The following is a 19,970-nucleotide window of genomic DNA, read 5'->3' on the forward strand; positions in this document are numbered from 1 at the left end:
ATGCTACTAGCGCGTACCCGCTAACTAGCTAGCCATTTCACATCCGTTACACTAGGCTGAAACACCTGCATTTTGGAGCTGCCTTACTCAAGAAAACAAAAAAGAGACCATGTTTGTATGTGGCTTTATTAACTTAATGATATATATATATATATTTTACATTGTTTGCAAACTGATATGCGACACGTATTAATGCCAAAATAACATGCAAAACAGGAAAGCCTCCCCGCCAAAATATATAGATCTTTTGTTATTTTATTTTTTGCAAAAAATGTGGGTCTCAAAACATGCCCTGCCCCGAATGACGTGTCGCCACTGCATTATTGTAATCCTTTTCTGAATATTCGATGAGGGTTATTGACGTCAACCGCCTGTATTCAACTAGCCTCATGTCATGAATATGCATAGCCATCTCGAGACAACTCTGACATTAAGTGTTTTTTCTCAAATTTGCTGGGATGTCACGTGTCCTACTTACATCAGTACATTCGTAACAACTTACGCATTACGAAATTTATATTCGATCAAATAAACCTCAAGTAGCAAATAAGCCATTATTTTTTTGGTTTACCAAATTCGACACACATTGACCGACATACAACAACTCCATGCTTGGAGGGCTTAACAACGAAAAACCGCCACCCGCTGGAGGTAGACTGATTTTCCTCGGAGTTGTGCTTCTCTCTTCCTTTTCCTCTCTAATACGTATTTTTATTTTTATTTTATTTTTTAAATATTTTTTTCCCACCCTCTAATACCTCAGTGCACTGAGTTTTTTCGTTTTTTATTCATTTCCCGCAACCAGTAGTGGGCGGCAATAGACCATTTCCGGTGTTGTCCGCGGTAAAACACCACCACCGAAGAAGATTATTAAGGTCAGATTGATTCAAGAAGTGAAGATGCCGACTGCCTACGAGAGGTTCAATTTGTAAGTATTGTGCTTCACTTTTAAATGTAATTAAACGACACCGATCAAGTATACTCAATATCAGGTTCACGTTTTCACCCAAAGAGACGTACAGTGGACATGTGTCAAAATCTCGAATTTCAAAATTCTTGGTGACATCAGCTAGTTAGCTTGATTGCCTGCTGAATGCTAGCTAAGCTAACAATCAATGGCAATCCAGTCTAGAACTCGCTTAACTACCTAGTTAACAAGCGAACTATCTATTTGTCTAGATTAATGCCAACGACGAAGTGCCATTAATGTTGTAAAAGCAGTTGCCTGTCATTTCAGTTTAGTAGTCAGCTATTTAGCTTGTGTAATTGCAAATAAATAAAAAAAGAACATAATTGTCTTATTGTTTGCTAGTAGACAAGTCATATGGATAAGCAGCAGGGGATAACACTGACCAGAGAGACCTGGCCTTTCTATATACAATACATGGAGTAGCCTACAGGGTGGGCAATCAGACCAATGGTGTATCAGTCCAAGTTTTGCAAAAAAAAAAAAAAAGTGTGCTGTCTTTGTAGTGGGTGTGACACTTTGCAGGACATATTGGGCAACATTGGGGTGGGGATCTGAATAGCTGACTGAGTGGCTCAAAACGACAAGTAAATGGGCCAAGTCAATAGCAGATGTATTAACACAACAATGGTGCTCATGAAGTATTGATGCTGTATCCGAGTTGGCACCGATACCTATTCTCAACGAGCTATCTGCCAATACAATGGCCATGAAACAGGTTCTAACCTACTTTTGGTTGTTAAATTCAGTTACAACTTCATGTCAAGTCATGCAAGCAGCCAATATGGAGTGGTTGTAATGCCAGCAGTATATCTGGTTGTCTCAGGCTTCCTGTGGCATGAGAATGTGTTGAAATGCCCCTAACAATAAGGCTTTTGTCTGGCAGCCACTTCTCCTCCGTCCTCACTTATAGCTCAGGGTAGTGCATGATGGCACTCCATTCTACAGACTTTATTGTCACCCAGAAATGAGGCCATGTTTTTCTGGTGCTGGATTTTCAAGCTCCGAGAAAGCCTGCTTGCAGTTTAAGTTGTTCAGCCCGTTTATGCTATTATAGGAAATCAATCATAGCCAGAGACAGAGAAACACCTTTGTTACACAGTACATTGTTCTTTACTGTTCCTTTTAGGCCTCAATGTTCTTTGTTTGCACAGGCGTGGATGAGCTTTTGTAGGCTAGGCTTTGTGTCATACAAGGCCTAGGCTAAAACAAATGTTGCAATCTTTCTTTCAGTCTCTTGCTGAATGCACCATTTTAGGCCTAATCAAGAGATTCATGCAGTACAATACTCACTGTAGAAGAGAGTTGCCTTAATGCAGACAGACAGTTGCAATGCTCAGTCCTCTTGAGCGAACCTGTTTAAACATCTGACGGTGCAGATCTGTTGTGATATTAAGCTTGCATCATTACATGCCATGCTCTCTAAGCTCAGCAAGAAATGGGACAAGCAGTGCAACATGTAACTATGGAGACAGAAACCACCAAGTTGCTTATTCTGGTATTTCCTTTGTCTGACGTCACCACTGGCAAGCTAAACATAAACAGTCGCTGGGTAGCTATTGTTCTTCCGGGTTAGAGTTTGGTGCTGGACAGTTCTTCAGACTGTAGTGTTAATCAGTTGGCATTATCTACGTTTGTCTGCCCTGTGACAATAATCCTGAGGTTTATTACATCTCTTTAATATGCTGCATCTCAGGTGGCAGATAACCTTTCTGTACATTGCAATCTTTATTGCTCTTCATGTCACTGGACGTTCTCTGTAACATGCTCCGGGGTGAAGTAATCCCTAGGTACTTCACCCTGTGAAGTAATCCCTAGGTACTTCACCCTGTGAAGTAATCCCTAGGTACTTCACCCTGTGAAGTATTCCCTAGGTACTTCACCCTGTGAAGTATTCCCTAGGTACTTCACCCTGTGAAGTATTCCCTAGGTACTTCACCCTGTGAAGTATTCCCTAGGTACTTCACCCTGTGAAGTATTCCCTAGGTACTTCACCCTAGTACGCTACATACTTAAACCTCATTATTTCCTTTCCCACAGGCACACTAGCCCAGAGAAGTTCTACATTGAGGCCTGTGATGACGGGGTGGATGCAGTCCTGGCCATCGACAGGGTGTCCAATGAGATGACCCTGACTGGTAAGACTTAGTGCACACCATAGAAAAACGCTTTGCAACAAAAAACAAGCATTTCTTATTGGTTGAATTCAGGTAGGTTCCTCCCTGTTTTGGCTTCCGTTTTGGATTCTAGTGAATACGACACTGGGGGCTTCAATGGGAAGATAGTCAACACAAAACAGAAATACGCTGCCATTGATTGGCGTGAGTCAACAGAGTTCAGGGTCAAAACCATTAGAATTCCTGTCAGTTGATATGGACATGAAGATGCTCTGAGTTGCTATGTAAATAGTGGACCCCTGCTCATGGTTCTAACCATGCCATGACCCTTTAATGGCTCCTTCTCATACTCTGTGCGAGTGCCTTGCCTCGTTGCAGACAGGGTTTTTCTCGGTATCTAATGGAGATCTTGAAGTGAGGATGTTATGAATAGTGGCCGTGGCCAATGGCGCTGTTTCTGACCGACGTTTTATAGACCCTCTGGGCCACAGAGACTTTTAGCTGTTTTTTATAGCTAGTTTCCTGCAGTTCTACGCATGTTGCCGTGGCTTACACTGTGTTCTTATGATATCTGAGTGACTCAAACATTTATTACGAAATCAATTCCATTACCTTTTCAGAAATGTTGATTCTCCCTGTCTGGTTTTTATTTTGGTGATTGTTAGATCTCAACGATTATATTTCAAGATGTATTGCTCCATTATCTTTTCTACGTACGTTACACTATATCTGGTTTGAGTTGTTTGATGTTTATACTGAAAATGTTTTACCATCTCGAAAACGAAACTATTAAGGTTGAACACTGATTTTAGTCTTGTTTCTTTAGGGAAGAAGGATGTTCCGCCGTCAGCCAACACCAGGCCCATTTGTGGCATCATGGGGACCGTCCGCCTGGTGGCAGGTAGTTCCACAGCCTGACTGGGCTGGTCCTGTATATGTTGTCACACAAGATGTAGGCCTACCACTTGGTGCGCCCCAACAATATCTCCTTCATTCTGAAGCTGGAGGCGTGGCCTAGCCGATAGCAGGAGTTTCCACCATATTCCTTAGAGCAGTAATTTACTTTCAAATGAGTTGGAAGTGAACAAGTGCACACTTTGGAAGAACGGAGAGATCATTTTGACGTAACTTCCGTCTTGTCCCACAAGATGTACCTCTGTAACGCGTCACTGTTTAGATATGGGGCTGACCAGTCTGCCGTGTTAACCCATGAATTTCCCCTCTCACAGGGATGTACCTGATTGTCATCACCAAGAAGAGGAATGTGGGCAGCCTCTTGGGTCACGCTGTGTGGAAGGCAGTGGATTTTGACGTCATTTCCTACAAAAAGACTGTGCTTCACCTCACTGAGAACCAGGTGACAAACACGCTCTGGCACTTTTTTGGGGGATTTTTTTTTTTTTTACCATGTCATTCAAATTGGTTTCATTTTTAGATTATAATTATAAACAGAGGGAGAGACGGGCACGTGAGAACAGTGGTGGTTGTGTTTATTAAACCCCAGTCTCTGGTGGTAAATAGCGTATGTGTGACTAGCCAGGGTTGTTACCACTTCCCATTCCAATATGCAGCACTGTCAGCTGATTCTGTTTCAGCCTCTTTCTACACACTCTATGTGTATTCATTGATAGTTGTTGCATGTCATCACTCCATCAGTACACAGGGAGAATTTGGTTAGAATTTAGTGTTTGCGAAGCAGTAGGGAAAGCACACTCCCATGGAAACAGCTCTGAGGAAATAGCCTATATACAGTGTCTTTGAACTAGAGGGGACCTAGCTACAGTAGCGTTAGGACGGCTAACAGACGGTAGCTTTTGAACTAGAGGGCACCTAGCTACAGTAGCATTAGGACGGCTAACAGACGGTAGTTTTTGAACGAGATTGGACCTCCTGTTTCAACAACAAGCTCCTTTGCCTTTATTCCCTACTGTTGGAATCACACAATGACAAAGTTAGTATGTAATTTCAGTGACGCAGGCCGTGTACATTATTTATCAAGGCTGGCTATTCCTGTAGTGCTAATTGAAAGAGCAGCCTTGGCTTGAGACTGTAAGGTTACGTCCCAAATGGTGTCCTTTTCCCTATGCTACTTTTGATGGGACTCTAGTGCACTACAACGGGAATAGGGTGCCATTTGGGACTTAAGTCATTGTAACTGCCACCGAGGAGTTTAGAGACGCACCACAGCACAGTCAGAACAACGCTGGCACGGCTGACTAAATTTACACTGACTTTCCTTTATTATGGAAAATGGAAGTTGTCACTGTTAAAAAATATATATATATATTTTTTTGGCCCATACATGACCACTCTTCAGAGGACCTGAAATAAACTTTTATTTTGTTGTTACATGTAAACTAGACAGATTTGACATGCACTACATGTATGTAGACACCTGCTTGTCGAACATCTCATTCCAGAATCATGGACATTTAATATGGAGTTGGTCCCCCCCCTTTGCTGCTATAACAACCTCCACTCTTCTGGGAAGGCTTTCCACTAGATGTTGGAACATTGTTGTGGGGACTTGCGTCCATTCAGCCACGAGCATTAGTGAGGTCGGGCACTGATGTTGGGCGATTAGGCCTGGCTAGCAGTCGGCTTTCCAATTCATCCCAAAGGTGTTCGATGGAGTTGAGGTCAGGGCTCTGTGCATGCCAGACAAGTTCTTCCATACCGCTCTGTAGCCATTTCTGTAATGACCTCACTTTGGGCACTGGGGCATTGTCATGCTGAAACAGGAATGGGCCTTCCCCAAACTGTTGACACAAAGTTGGAAGCACAGAATCATCTAGAATGTCATTGTATGCTGTAGATTTCCCTTCAATGGATCGAAGGGGCCTGGCCCAACCATGAAAAACAGCCCCAGATCATTATTCCTCATCCACCAAACTTTACCGTTGGCACTATGCATTGCGCATGGTGATCTTAGACTTGTATCCGGCTGCTCGGCCATGGAAACCCATTTCGTGAAGCTCCAGAAGAACAGTTCTTGTGCTGACGTTGAGTCCAGAGGCAGTTTGGAACTCGGTAATGAGTGTTGCAACGGAGGATCGACAATTTTTACGCGCTTCAGCACTCGGCGGGGCCGTTCTGGGAGCTTGTGTGGCCTACCACTTCGTGGCTGAGACGTTGTTGCTCCTAGACATTTCCACTTTACAATAACAGCACTTACTTTTCACCGGTGCAGCTCTAGCAGGGCAGGAATTTGACGAACTGACTTGTTGGAAAGGTGACATCCTATGATGGTGCCACATTGAAATTCACTGAGCTCTTCAATACGGGCCCAGCCTACTGCCAATGCTTGTTTTGTTCTATTTTTATACACCTGTCAGCAACGGGTGTGTCCACATACTACTGTACATGGTTGTCACACGGTTTACTTGATGTGTAAAGAAAGACTTATCTTATTAGAATGGTCAGTGAAAGTTAAGTTTAGACCTAAAGGCTTCAAGCATTTAATACTTTTCTTATTTCCGTGAGTGCCGTAGTGGAAACTGGGGCTGGAGATTAGAGGTGTTAAGAAACATGTATGATTCCAAATGCCACCCTATTCCCTATGCAGTGCACTACTTTTGACCAGAGCACCCGGGGCGTGGGGAGAGAAGACAGAGTGCACTCACTGGCAAAAACAGGATATTAAGTGCTGACATAATGCAGGGAAGCAGCTGCAGCCTTGTAGTGGGTGAGGAGGTATAGGACGAATCTCATTTGTATCTCCTTGCATCCTCTCTCCTTGCATCCTCTCTCCTTGCCTCCTCTTCGGAACGCATTGGAGAAGACCTGAGGAGGAACCTTGGACCTTCTCCAATACTGTTGAGAAGGACATAAGCAGATAGGATGTGAGGGATCGCGAAAAGACACTTCGGGAGAAATCCTTATGGGCGTAGCCGTAGAGTCATTCATGTCCGTCTTCTCTCTCGCTCTCCCCCTCTCTCCCTGGGCTAACTGGCTTAGCATTCAGAATACAGATCCTATTAGACATGAGGAGGAGGGGGGGGCCTTAATGCCTGGGGTTGCTCGGTCGCTGAAGACACCTGCACCATATAGGGAATAGGGTGCTGCCATTTAGGATGCAGAGATCATTAGAGGTTATGCATCCTAACCTCCACGTGAGGGAGGTGAAGTGGACAAGGTTTAGATGGAAATCTATCGACAGAGGGCTATTGTAATATGTAAATGATGTCAGCCATGAAATAACAAGGCCCCTTTTTTTTAATTATTATTATTATTTTTAATTATTATTATATATTTTTTGAAACCATGAATCAATTGAGGCCGTGATACTGTCAATCTGATTCAGATGTATTTAATTTGTTTATTGGTCACCTGGTAAGATCTCTTTCCATGTTTCTAAAGCATGCTGTTTAATTTCATATGAAAACATCCCTGGTTTAACAGCCAGCTCTTCTCGCATTTCACACATACAACTCCTACAAACTGTACTGTCAGGGGTTGTGCCCAGCCAGCTAATCTATTTTCTCCCCTCTCTCCCTCTCTCCAGACGCAAGACAACAAGACATTCCTGTCCATGATTAACAACGTGCTGACAACAGATGGATTCTACTTCTGCACTGACTATGACCTGACCCACAGCCTCCAGAGACTGGCCAACGTCAGCCACGATTTCCAGGAGATGAGCCTGCTGGAGAGGGTAGGAGAGAGGGAGGATTATTGTTTCTCTGGAACAAAGAACCTGTCCAGAAACAACCCTAGACCTCTAGGCCCTCTAGGCTCTTTTGTAGACCTGGAAAGGTTGGATATGAGCAGTATGGCAAACTATCTACCTCTATCAGAGGGCAGACACTAGTTTTTTTTGTGTGTGACATTGCGTCCAGCTGTTTCTACTTGACACAAGATGGTTAAATGGAAATGCATCCTAGCAGGAAATTGTCGCATCTCTTTTATATGCAAAAAATGTTTTATAAATCACAGGACATGCTAACAGAACACAGCTAGAGGCTGCACTCTTCACTATATATATATATAAAGTGCCTTACTTTTAAACATGGTCCATAGGGTGACAGTATGGGGGCAGACGGGGAACGGTATGGGAGTGGAGTGGTACAGATAGTGACTCCTGTTCCATGTCTAAACTAGGGGAACATGTTCTTCTCACCATCAAACCAGTTGAACAAGATTTCATTGGAGAAGAAAGTGAAAATCCTGTACACAATGTACACATTCTGCACACGAGAGTATTGCCTCAGCTGAGACTGAGGGGGGGGGTTGAAAAGGGCAATCTGTGTGTCCACTCAGATTGACAAGGTGACTAGTGTGGTTTACATGCATGGCAGGAGCCCAAACACCACAGTTAATCTGGCAGTCACACTCCTCCAATATGGATGAGCCATGGACATCGTCTAATGGGATAATACCACAGATAGATGAGACAGACCACTTCCTGTGGAATATCTATTTTAGACGAAGTATCTTTTGATAATACTCTCTGACCTCAGCCTTCGTGGTTGACTAGCTTGGTACGCAGTAGGAGAACTCTGGCCGTGCCCAAAAAACTACTCTTATGCTCCTGAAATAAGCACTTCATCTAGATTTGAAAGAATCTTTTAGTTATAAGCAATAGGGTGGTAGCTTTACCTTGCCCTCGTCTAATCAAAGTAGTGGTGGAAGCTTCTAGGAGAATTGTGCACTAATACATTGGAGAAAGCATGTATGCCCTCCCACATGTTTCATGTCTCGGGGTTTAGCCTGCGAAAGCCAGCATGTATAGAAGGCAATAATTAACTCATATTTGCCATATTCTAACAATTCTCTTGTGCCAACGTATCGCCACGGTCTGTGCCAACGTATCGCCATGGGGTACTTGTACGCCTGTAGATCTGTAATAATTGGATGGTGAAACTTGTCAGCCAATCAGAAAAGCGAAGCAATTCGGGCATAATTGAAAGTCAGGACAATCCTTGTCCTGCAAAGAAACACAATAAAAAATAATAATAATAATAATAAAGTTTATATAGTTGAAAAAATAGATTTTAGCAAGCAGTAGGCATTTAAAATTAGATGTGGAGTTTTGTAGTTACGGAGACATCACGTGCCCTGTGTACCTTAAATTATTCGTCAATCATATTTTTTTGGGGGGTGGGGGAACAGTTTCCATCATTTGTCGTCATAAGGAAAGTTAGACAAAATTAAAAATCCACCCGTCAAACAAATGTTGTGCGATCTTTAGAAAAATGTTCCTATATCTACCTTTTCCGTTACACATGTCTCGGTGATTTTTATTTATTTTCTTTAATAAATGGAACGCTCGGTCAATGGAAACCTGGCCATTGTCTGCTCAAACTGATTGAGTGGAAATAATTTACTACAGGTTGGACAGATTTAAGGAATTGACTGACTCTATGACTGACTGGTTGGGTCTCCTGTTTTCTAGGCAGATCAGAGGTTCGTGTGGAATGGAAGCCTACTGAGAGAGTTCCTTACCCAGCCGGAGGTGAGTGATATGAAGAGGACATCACAACACCTCCACCTGTTTTGCATTATAATACATTACACATGTCCACAGTCTTCATTCGTTGTTTTCTTATTCTGATGTACCAGAGATAATAGTATTAGAATATGGACAAGATCACATCAACCTTACCCCTCTGAAATGATCTGTTTTAACAATAACACACTATAGATGACCAGTCTTTATTCTTCGTTCTAATGAATCCAGTGACAAAGTATAAAAAAAAAATATATAATCTTTGTTTCCCTTTTCAGCTCCACAAGTTTGCGATCCCTGTTGTCCATGGATGTATCCTTTTCACGGTCTTGTTTCGCTCCCACGGATCTTTCTTGGGGTAATAATCAGTGGAACCACATCAGAACACAAGAGTTTGAATGGGTCTCTGAGTGTTCGCAAGAACCAATTTCAACTCAGTGGAACTTAAATCATTCCCCCAGGGGCACTTTAGAAAGCCATTGCAAGGTCACAAATAATAGCGTCCTCCACTTAGCGTTACCAAGTACAATGGCGTCCTCCACTTAGCGTTACCAAGTACAATGGCGTCCTCCACTTAGCGTTACCAAGTACAATGGCGTCCTCCACTTAGCGTTACCAAGTACAATGGCGTCCTCCACTTAGCGTTACCAAGTACAATGGCGTCCTCCACTTAGCGTACCAAGTACAATGGCGTCCTCCACTTAGTGTAAGTCCCAAATGGCACCCTATTCCCTATATAGGGCACTTTTGGCCTGGTTAGTAGTGGTGCACTATATAGGGAATAGGGTGCCAATTTGGCCTGATGTAGCAGTGTATTCTGCGAGGTCCTTGACCCTGATCCAGTCATTGTGATGAAGCCGTGCCGTGTCAACGGGAAGATCTTTGAATGGATCCTCATATCCAGGAGGAGTTGCTTCAGGGCTGGGGTCAGGTACTACGTCAGAGGTAAGACACAGGGCACGTCCCGATTGGCACCCTGTTCCCTATGTAGCGCACTACTTTTGACCAGGGTCCATAGGGCTCTGTTCAAAAGTAGTGCACTATGTAGGGAATAGGGTGCCAATTGGGATGGAGCCATGGTATTGAGCAGCGCTACTGGCATGTTGAATAGGTAATAATCATTCATTATTTGTTTTTTTTCTCAGGTATCGATTCTGAGGGCCACGCTGCTAACTTTGTGGAGACTGAGCAAATAGTCCTGTACAATGGAGGGAGGGCTTCATTCGTACAGGTGAGTAGTTGTGGTGCTCGCAGCGTGGGCAGTAGCAGCGCTGGCAAAATTGAAAGACCGCCACAACCCTACTCTGAACCAATACATAGTGATAAGAGCTTTTCAAAAAATTTAAAATAATATATATTTCTACATTTTTATTAAATATGTTTTCTGTCCACAGACACGAGGCTCCATGCCCTTCTTCTGGTCTCAGAGGCCCAACCTGAAATACAAGCCCAAACCACTGATCAGCAAGAACACCAATCACGTAAGGGTTTTAATATCTTCTGGTAGTTTCCCCTCTATCTATTGCACAACCCACTCTGTTGATCTCTTGTCGACCAAATCCTGAAATAACTAATTCTCCCCCAACTGTCTTCCTAGATGGACGGCTTCCAGAGGCATTTTGACTCCCAGGTCCTCATCTATGGAAAGCAGACCATTCTGAACCTGGTAGGAACCACATTTTTTTTGAAGCCTCACGATGGCTAAAACATATCCCTGCCACAGCATTGTGAGAGGGAAGCATTAGAAAGATTTATATATATAATATATATACTGAACAAAAATATAAACCCAACATGCAACAATTTCAAAGATTTTACTGAATTAAAGTTCATATAAGGTAATCGGTCAATTGAAATAAATTCATTAGTCCTTAAGCTATGGATTTCACAGATATGCACAGATACCTTATATATTTTAAACTAAAAGTAGGGACGTGGTTCAGAAACCAGTCAGTATCTGGTGTAAGCACCATTTGCCTCATGCAGCGCGACATCTCCTTCCTTCGCATAGAGTTGATCAGGCTGTTGATTATGGCCTGTGGAATGTGGTCCCACTCTTCAATGGCGGCGCGAAGTTGCTGGATATTGGCGGGAACTGGAACACGCTGTCGATCCATAGCATCCCAAACATGCTCAATGGGTGAGATGTCTGGTGGGTACGCAGGCCATGGAAGAACTGGGACATTTTCAGCTTAAAGGAATTGTGTACAGATCCTTGCGACATGGGGCCATGCACAATCATGCGGAAACATGAGTTGATGACGGCAGATGAATATCATGACAATAGGCCTCAGGATCTCGTCACGGTATCTCTGTGCATTCAAATAGCCATCGATAAAATGCAATTGTGTTAGTTGTCTGTAGCTTATAACTGCCCATATCACAACCCCACTGCCACCATGGGGCACTCTGTTTACAACATTGACATCAGCAAACCGCTCGCCCACACAACGCCATACATGCAGTCTGCCATCTGCCCGGTACATTTAAAACCAGGATTCATCCTTGAAGAGCACACTTCTCCAGCGTGCCAGTGGAAATCAAAGATGAGCATTTGCCTGCCGAAGTCAGTTACAACACCGAACTCCAGTCAGATCAAGACCCCGGTGAGGTTGACGAGCAGATCAGCTTCCCTGAGATGGTTTCTGACAGTTTGGGCAGAAATTCTTCAGTTGTGCAAATCCACAGTTTCATCAGTTGTCCGGGTGGCTCGTCTGACAATCCCTCAGGTGAAGAATCTGGATGTGGAGGTCCTGAGCTGGCAGGCGGTTGTGAGGCTGATTGGACATAATGCCAAATTGTCTACAACAACATTGAGTTGGCTTATGGTAGAGAAATGAACATTCAATTATTTGGAAACAGCTCTGGTGGACATCCCTGCAGTCAGCATGCCGATTGCGCACTCAACTTGAGACATCTGTTGTGTTGTGACACAACGGCACGTTTTAGTAGCCTTGTATTGTCCCCCAGCACAAGGTACACCTGTGTAATGATCATGCTGTTTAATCAGCTTCTTGATATGCCACATCTGTCAGGTGGATGGATTATCTTGGCAAAGGAGAAATGCTCACTAACAGGGATGTAACCCAATTTGTAAACATTTTGAGAGAAATAAGCTTTTTGTGCAAATGGAACATTTCTGGGATCTTTTATTTCAGCTCATGAAACATGGGACAAACACTTTACAATTTTTTTTTTTTTTTTTTTTTTTTCAGTATAAGATGGTGTTTTTTTCCCCCTTCTTCCTCCAGATCAACCAGAAGGGTTCAGAGAAGCCACTGGAGCAAGCCTTTGCCAAGATGGTGACTGGCATGGAGAGCGGCATGATCAAGTAAGAACCAAACACCGCCCTCCTGAACACCCTCTCACCCATCGTCTTGTCATTTCTATGATTTGTATTATTATTATTTTTTTAGATGGGTGGATTCATTGATTGGATCTAACACATCCACTCGTTGTTTCCTATGACTGCAGGTATGTAGCATTTGACTTCCACAAGGAGTGCAGTGGGATGAGATGGGATCGGCTGAATATTCTGTTGGACAATGTGGCTGAGACACAAGATGAATACAGGTATTACTCTCCATATTGACTATAGCTGCTAGTCTACACCCACAACCATACAAGACTCGGGTTAATGTGCTTTAGCAAGACGATAGGCATATGAACACAGAGAGGCTAATTGTCTTCTCCTCTACCCTTTATCTCTGGTCTGTCTTCAGGGTACAATGCCAGTGATTACATTAGTCAGTGAAATTCCTCTGGGCATATGAGTTTTCCCAGGCTGCATCCCAAGTGGCAGCCTATTCCCTTCCGTTGGGGTTCAAGTAGATGGTGCACTATATAGGGAATAGGGTGCCATTTGGGACTCATCTAGCCTTGTCTCATGATGATGACTCCTCTGTCTCCCTGCAGAGGGAGCGGTAGGTGGTGTTCCAACATTAGTGCTGTTACTGGCTCTGTGGATATGTGTTCTCCTGACTCCTCTGTTGTCTCTCTGCAGCTATTTCATGGTAGACACGGAGGGGAAGGTGTTGTCCCAGCAGAAGGGGACGTTCCGCAGTAACTGCATGGACTGTCTGGACCGCACCAACGTTATTCAGAGCATGCTGGCCCGCCGTTCCATACAGTCCCAGCTACAGGTAGGAAGTCCTCCAGAGCGGACCCGCCATTCTGTACAGTCCCAGCTACAGGTAGGAAGTCCTCCCGAGCTGGCCCGCCGTTCCATACAGTCCCAGCTACAGGTAGGAAGTCCTCCAGAGCTGGCCCGCCGCTCCATACAGTCCCAGCTACAGGTAGGAAGTCCTCCAGAGCGGACCCGCCATTCTGTACAGTCCCAGCTACAGGTAGGAAGTCCTCCCGAGCTGGCCCGCCGTTCCATACAGTCCCAGCTACAGGTAGGAAGTCCTCCAGAGCTGGCCCGCCGTTCCATACAGTCCCAGCTACAGGTAGGAAGTCCTCCAGAGCGGACCCGCCATTCTGTACAGTCCCAGCTACAGGTAGGAAGTCCTCCCGAGCTGGCCCGCCGTTCCATACAGTCCCAGCTACAGGTAGGAAGTCCTCCAGAGCTGGCCCGCCGTTCCATACAGTTCCAGCTACAGGTAGGAAGTCCTCCAGAGCTGGCCCGCCGTTCCATACAGTTCCAGCTACAGGTAGGAAGTCCTCCAGAGCTGGCCCGCCGTTCCATACAGTCCCAGCTACAGGTAGAAAGTCCTCCCGAGCTGGCCCGCCGTTCCATACAGTCCCAGCTACAGGTAGGAAGTCCTCCAGAGCGGACCCGCCATTCCATACAGTTCCAGCTACAGGTAGGAAGTCCTCCTGAGCTCGCCCGCCATTCCATACAGTCCCAGCTACAGGTAGGAAGTCCTCCTGAGCTCGCCCGCCATTCCATACAGTCTCAGCTACAGGTAGGAAGTCCTCCCGAGCTGGCCCGCCATTCCATACAGTCCCAGCTACAGGTGGGAGCTAGGAGGGTTGCAGTCGTTATTACTTGAAACCCCCTTGTTTCACACACTGGGGTGTTATCCATCGTTAGATGAGAAGCAGAGGGTTGAACAAACACAACCAGTGGCTACTGCTGTTTCCCACAGTATTATTGCCAGTTTATTTTAGAGAACAAGCTTAATGACTGAGGCCTGTCCCCAGTTCCCTAACCTATCACTTTCTAAATGGACTTATGTATGCTTGTTTGGTGGTTGTCCACAGAGGATGGGTGTCCTACATGTGGCCCAGCGGATTGAGGAACAGGCCGATTTTGAGAAGATCTATAAGAACGGTAAGTTGGGCCCGCCCCTCTACAACCTATGAATGGCAGCTGCTTTAGGCCTTTTCACACTGCATCCTCTTAGCCCAGGACTTCTCCTAACCCTTAGTTAAAATTAGCCCTGGGCTAAGGAGGCTGTCAGCCCTGGGCTAAGGAGGCTGTCAGCCCTGGGCTAAGGAGGCTGTCAGCCCTGGGCTAAGTGTCGTGTGTGTTTGTGAATGCAGCTTTTTAGTGTCATATGAGGCGGCAGGTAATCTAGTGGTTAGAGCGTTGGACAAGTAACCAAAAGGTTGCAAGATCGAATCCCTGAGCTGACAAGGTTAAAATCTGTCGTTCTGCCCCTGAACAAGGCAGTTAACCCACTGTTCCTAGGCCGTCATTGTAAATAAGAATTTGTTCTTAACTGACTTTTCGAGTTAAATAAATAAAATATGAAGTTGATCTGTGTGGTCCCTCTCACACTGTTCTCGGGTGACCACATGTCCTGAATTGTGTGGGACAGTCCCACATTTTGTCCCTTTGTCCTGCAACCAACTAATAATATCCCTAATTTAGGGACAAAATTACACCTAATTTTTTTCTATCTACAAAAAGTGTTCTTCTGAGGAAGAGCGATAAAAGTAAATAGCCGTAATAGACTCTGCTCGCTAATAATGTCTGTCCATGTTATTTATATTTTTGTTTCTCTGCGCTAGCTTGGGCTGACAATGCCAACGCATGCGCCAAGCAGTATGCCGGTACGGGAGCCCTGAAGACTGACTTCACCAGGTATTGAACGTCCGTGTGCTGCTGACCTACATGTCTAAAGACACTATGCTTGTGATGTTGAACGTCAACCGTTGGTTGTGCGGCTTCAATTTGAGGTCTCTTGTGCTTATTCTATATGTGGACTTTCTAGGTACTAGCTGGTTGGTGTGTACAAGTAGATCGTGTGCCTTTTGGCCATGAGCTGTGTTGATGGTTATTTGTCCTACACCAGATTGATGCCATTCAATTAGTATTGCTATGTAGACATAATGGCAGACTCTCTTTCTGGTTATTTGTGACATGTGTCACTCGTCCTTGTTGTGGAGAGTTTGATATGTGTTGACGGTGTCTGTTACATTCCTTCATCAGGACCGGGAAGAGGACCCAGATGGGTCTGGTGATGGACGGAGTGAACTCTGCCATCCGTTACTACAAGAATAACTTCTCTGACGGCTTCAGACAAGTACGTCTGGTTTTAAAGGTCTAGAAAAAATGACATGAATTCATTTAGTGAACTACATAAGGTAGTCAGTAATCAATTATTATATCAGATATCTACTGTATAGTTGAGAAGTTATTCTATAGACCAATATTGCTTTCCTCATTTATTTTGCTTTGTTAGTTGTCAGCCCTTTGTTGCTCAAAGGTATGTGTGTTTCTTGTCTCCAGGATTCCATTGATTTGTTCCTTGGAAACTATGCTGTTGATGAAACGGACAGCCCCACTCCACTCCGCATCCAGAAGGACTGGAAGTTCCTCACGGTCAGTTGCATCCCCATTACTGCTGAGAGATGGAGACCGGTATATCATAGGAGTCAGGAGTGGGGAGATGCCTTTTTGGGATGTCCAGACTGATCAGTCATGTTTTGTCATTCACTTTACACGACTAAATCTCTGGTCCTCTCCTCCCATTTTAATATGGAGTTCTGCCCCCCCCCCCCCCAAACTATGAGTAATGTTTCTTTGTCTTGCAGCTGCCCATCATCATGGTGGTCGCATTCTCCATGTGTATCATCTGTCTCCTCATGGCTGGTAAGAAAACCACTGTTAATCTGACAAGTCAATTTTAGCCTTTTAACTCTAGCCCTACTAACCTCAGGACACAAGGGTATGCTAGCTTGTTCTGGTTATGTCGATAAAATGTGTTGATCTCTGGTCACACAAAATCGCTGTTTCTCTCTGTATATCTTTGTGTACTTTATTGTTTGTTCTCATGTCACCCTCTTTTCCAGGTGACACATGGACTGAGACCCTGGCCTATTTGTTGTTCTGGGGCACTGCTGCTGCCGTCACCGCTGCCGTCATAGTCTTCAATGGCCGTGACTTTGTGGACGCCCCCAAACTGGTGCAGAAAGAGAAGATGGACTGAACCTGTGTGTATGTGGAAAGCAGCTCGGCCCAGCATACTCCTATACCTCTTCATTCAACTCTTCTTCCTCTTCTTCCTCCCGGCTGCTCGAGGCTCGGACTCTGTACATAACTGATCTCCACGCTGTCGTCCTGGGGGGGGGGGGACCCAAATGGCACCCTATTCCCTATATAGTGCACTTTAATGGGGTGCCATTTGGGAGGTAGCCTTATAGTTTCTATTGGGGTTTCTACCCGAACCCTGAACTCCTGTTTATCAGGCAGCAAACCCACTGAAGCTGGGCTGAACTGTAGTCTCCTGTCAGACTCTCACACCTCCTTCGCTTTCCAGGCCATCATCCTATTCCACATTCCTTAGATCATGGTGTATATTTACCTTGAGTTTCATTTATTTTGTTGTCTGGTGTTGGAGAGGGTTGGTGGTTGGCGTAGTCGGCCAAACCGTGGTGACGGTTTAACCAACTTAAGGCACACAGGGTTATTACAGAGGTCTCAGAAAACCTGTCATACTTCAGTGAATTGCAGTAGAATTCTACATTTTCCATGTAGCCAACTTAAAAACAAGAGAATATTCATGTTATACATTAATGAATGGTTTCTTTAGTTTAACTTTTCTGTAATTTTTAAAATGCAATTATGTATTTTAAACTATAGGAATCCACAGTTGGCATTTTCACAGGCACTAGAATGACTGGGGTACATTGTTCAGAAAGATAACCATGTTTTGGTTGTCCTATTGAACGTAAGACGCCTTACTAAACTAATTTAAAGAAGAGCTATACAACTAAACTAGCTAGTTATCCTAGAGAAGAATGATGTGGTGGGGGGGGATGTCTTCCTACTATGAACATAATCATGTAAAGTATTTACGATTCTATTTTTAAGTAAGGGTTTTGTGCTTGTCTTACCATCTTATTTTTGCACTTTGGGTGAACATCTAAGAAGTTGCACATTTAGTATTTGATCTGAGAGGTGTGAAATCTTTCAATGTTCATTCATTGTTGGTTATAGTGGTCACTATACCAGTGTTCTCCAACCCTGTTCCTGGAGAGCTACCGTCCTGTATGTTCATTCCAAACCTTACCTAGCGCACCTGATTCTAATAATTAGCTGGTTGGTCAGCTGAATCGGGTTAGTTACAACTGGGGTTGGAGCGAAAACCTGCAGAAGGGTAGCTCTCCAGGAACAGGGTTGGAGAGCCCTGCGCTATACCGTAGTTGTCATGTGGTGGCCATTTTTTCCAGCTGTTTGTTTATAATAACCTTGTCAACTAGAACACACTGACACGACGTCTCACACTATTTTGGAAGTGTTATGGTCTTGCTGAGGGTTTCCCCTGGCTCTACTAAACCCTCAGTGGATTGAGTGTAACCCTCCTGGTCTAGATCAGTGTTTTCCAAACCTGGTCCTCCAGGACCCCCAACAGTAAACACTATTATTGTAACCCTTTACAAGCACACCTGATTCAACTAATCATCAAGCCCATCAATGAGTTGAACGAGGTGTGTTTGTAGCCCTTGACAATGAAACTACTGTTGGAGGACCAGGGTTGGAAAACACTGATTTAGATACTGCCTTTACAAGCTTGTCCCTCAATGGATGAGGGGGTGGACTTAAGAGAATCATTCATTGTTCTCATGAATACGTTTGCGTATGATTAATGGTTTTCAGGGTGTTTCCAGATGTACTGTATTCATTAGAGATTGTATTGTAGACTGTTTATGTTGCTATGCCTTTCTGTGCCTGCTTTCCAGCTCGGATTTTGATCTTGCATTCATAATACAGAAGTAGTTGTCATGGTGGAAATATTCTAGAACATAATTGCAATTCCATTGCTCCTTTTAGAATGTGTTATAGGAATCTGCCGGTGATTTACTACAAGCAGTTTTAGAGCTTTAGCTAAATTAGAATCATGTTGAAATGCTAGAACTGTTTTATTCAAGCTGGGCAGTGGTAACCACAGAGGGGAGGACTAACTTGAGCTTGTCTACTGTGCTACCGCTATCTGTTTCCATGAACATATCCTTGTAATTATATATACTGTATATTTTACATTAAGATTGTATGCTGAGCACTTAGTTGCAGATACTAAATGTAAAGATCAAGCAGTGTTTCATTTTTTGTGTTTTTTTTTGGGATGAGACTTTAGAAGAAATGTTTCCTGGTTTTTCGTGTGAGTCAACAAGAGCGTTTTGAAGGCATATAATTTGCCTGGTGAATATTTCTCTTTTATATGGGGATTGGGTACTATCTTGGGCTTATGTTTGAATGTCTTTATTTTGGAATATGGTTGTTGTATTCATGATTTAGTAGTGGATAATATTTTTTTCCCTCTTCATCACCATTCCTTGGTTGTTATTCAAAACCCTGAACATTAATTTCCTATGACCATAATACATTTTAACTGGACTGATGTAGCCTGGTCCCAGATCTGTTTGTGCTATAATGCCAATCCTTGTCATGGAGTTTGCATGATAGCACAGACTGGAACCCAGGCTTTTTTTTCATTTTGCAAATGTAAGTGGCAGGCTGTTACTATTAAACTAGTTATTTATCGTGACATTGGTTTGCTAGAAAGACCATATTCCCAGTTGGTGCAGTGTAACTTCAGAAAATGTAAAGAAAATGACATCCTTCAAAAATTGCTACTGAGTGGTTCAGGGAATTGACAGGATCGGTAGCTTGCTACATTTAAAAAAAATTGACATCACATGGTTATACTTTTTCAATCTGATTGGCTATAACCTAAACAAAGTTTGATATTTAACTCGCAATGTAATTTAGAGGGTTGTTGCAGATGTCCTATTTCATAATGGTCATTTTCCTGAATAGGCTATCCTATCCTCTTGTTTGACAGCTAGGCGATGACCTTGCTGTGAATGCAATTATGTAAACTGTCAATTGACACATTATTCCCCACTTTGTAATTCCATGTGAGGTTTATGGATGATTTATCAATAAACAACTATTTAAAATATATATGTTTTGTGTGTATTTATTTACATTTTGTGCGTGCGGTATGATGGCACAAACAGATCTGGGACCAGGGTAGAGAGCAGT

General features: G+C 43.8%; 1 protein-coding gene across 1 annotated transcript; it reads left to right on the forward strand.

The window, feature by feature from the left end:
* The first annotated feature begins 696 nt into the window (after positions 1-696).
* LOC129830705 (phosphatidylinositol-3-phosphatase SAC1-A-like) lies at positions 697-19,887 on the forward strand. The gene is made up of 20 exons (XM_055893326.1): positions 697-928; positions 3,008-3,105; positions 3,911-3,985; positions 4,314-4,441; positions 7,589-7,738; positions 9,479-9,538; positions 9,811-9,844; positions 10,376-10,477; positions 10,678-10,763; positions 10,927-11,013; positions 11,130-11,198; positions 12,784-12,863; positions 13,007-13,105; positions 13,536-13,674; positions 14,738-14,807; positions 15,491-15,563; positions 15,912-16,005; positions 16,212-16,304; positions 16,517-16,574; positions 16,775-19,887. Exons 1-20 carry the CDS (start codon positions 900-902, stop codon positions 16,909-16,911), a joined length of 1,761 nt encoding a protein of 586 aa, XP_055749301.1. The 5' UTR covers positions 697-899; the 3' UTR covers positions 16,912-19,887.
* Positions 19,888-19,970: the final 83 nt, after the last annotated feature.

This window comes from Salvelinus fontinalis, chromosome 32, assembly GCF_029448725.1.
Source record: "Salvelinus fontinalis isolate EN_2023a chromosome 32, ASM2944872v1, whole genome shotgun sequence".
Taxonomy (NCBI): Eukaryota; Metazoa; Chordata; class Actinopteri; order Salmoniformes; family Salmonidae; genus Salvelinus; species Salvelinus fontinalis.

Bases quoted from the DNA above. Each gene is read 5' to 3' on its own strand.
- LOC129830705 (XM_055893326.1), top strand. From the start codon at position 900: ATGCCGACTGCCTACGAGAGGTTCAATTT. The intron at 7,739-9,478 runs GTAGGAGAGAGG...CCTGTTTTCTAG, and splicing joins AGATGAGCCTGCTGGAGAGG to GCAGATCAGAGGTTCGTGTG. The intron at 15,564-15,911 runs GTATTGAACGTC...TTCCTTCATCAG, and splicing joins CTGAAGACTGACTTCACCAG to GACCGGGAAGAGGACCCAGA.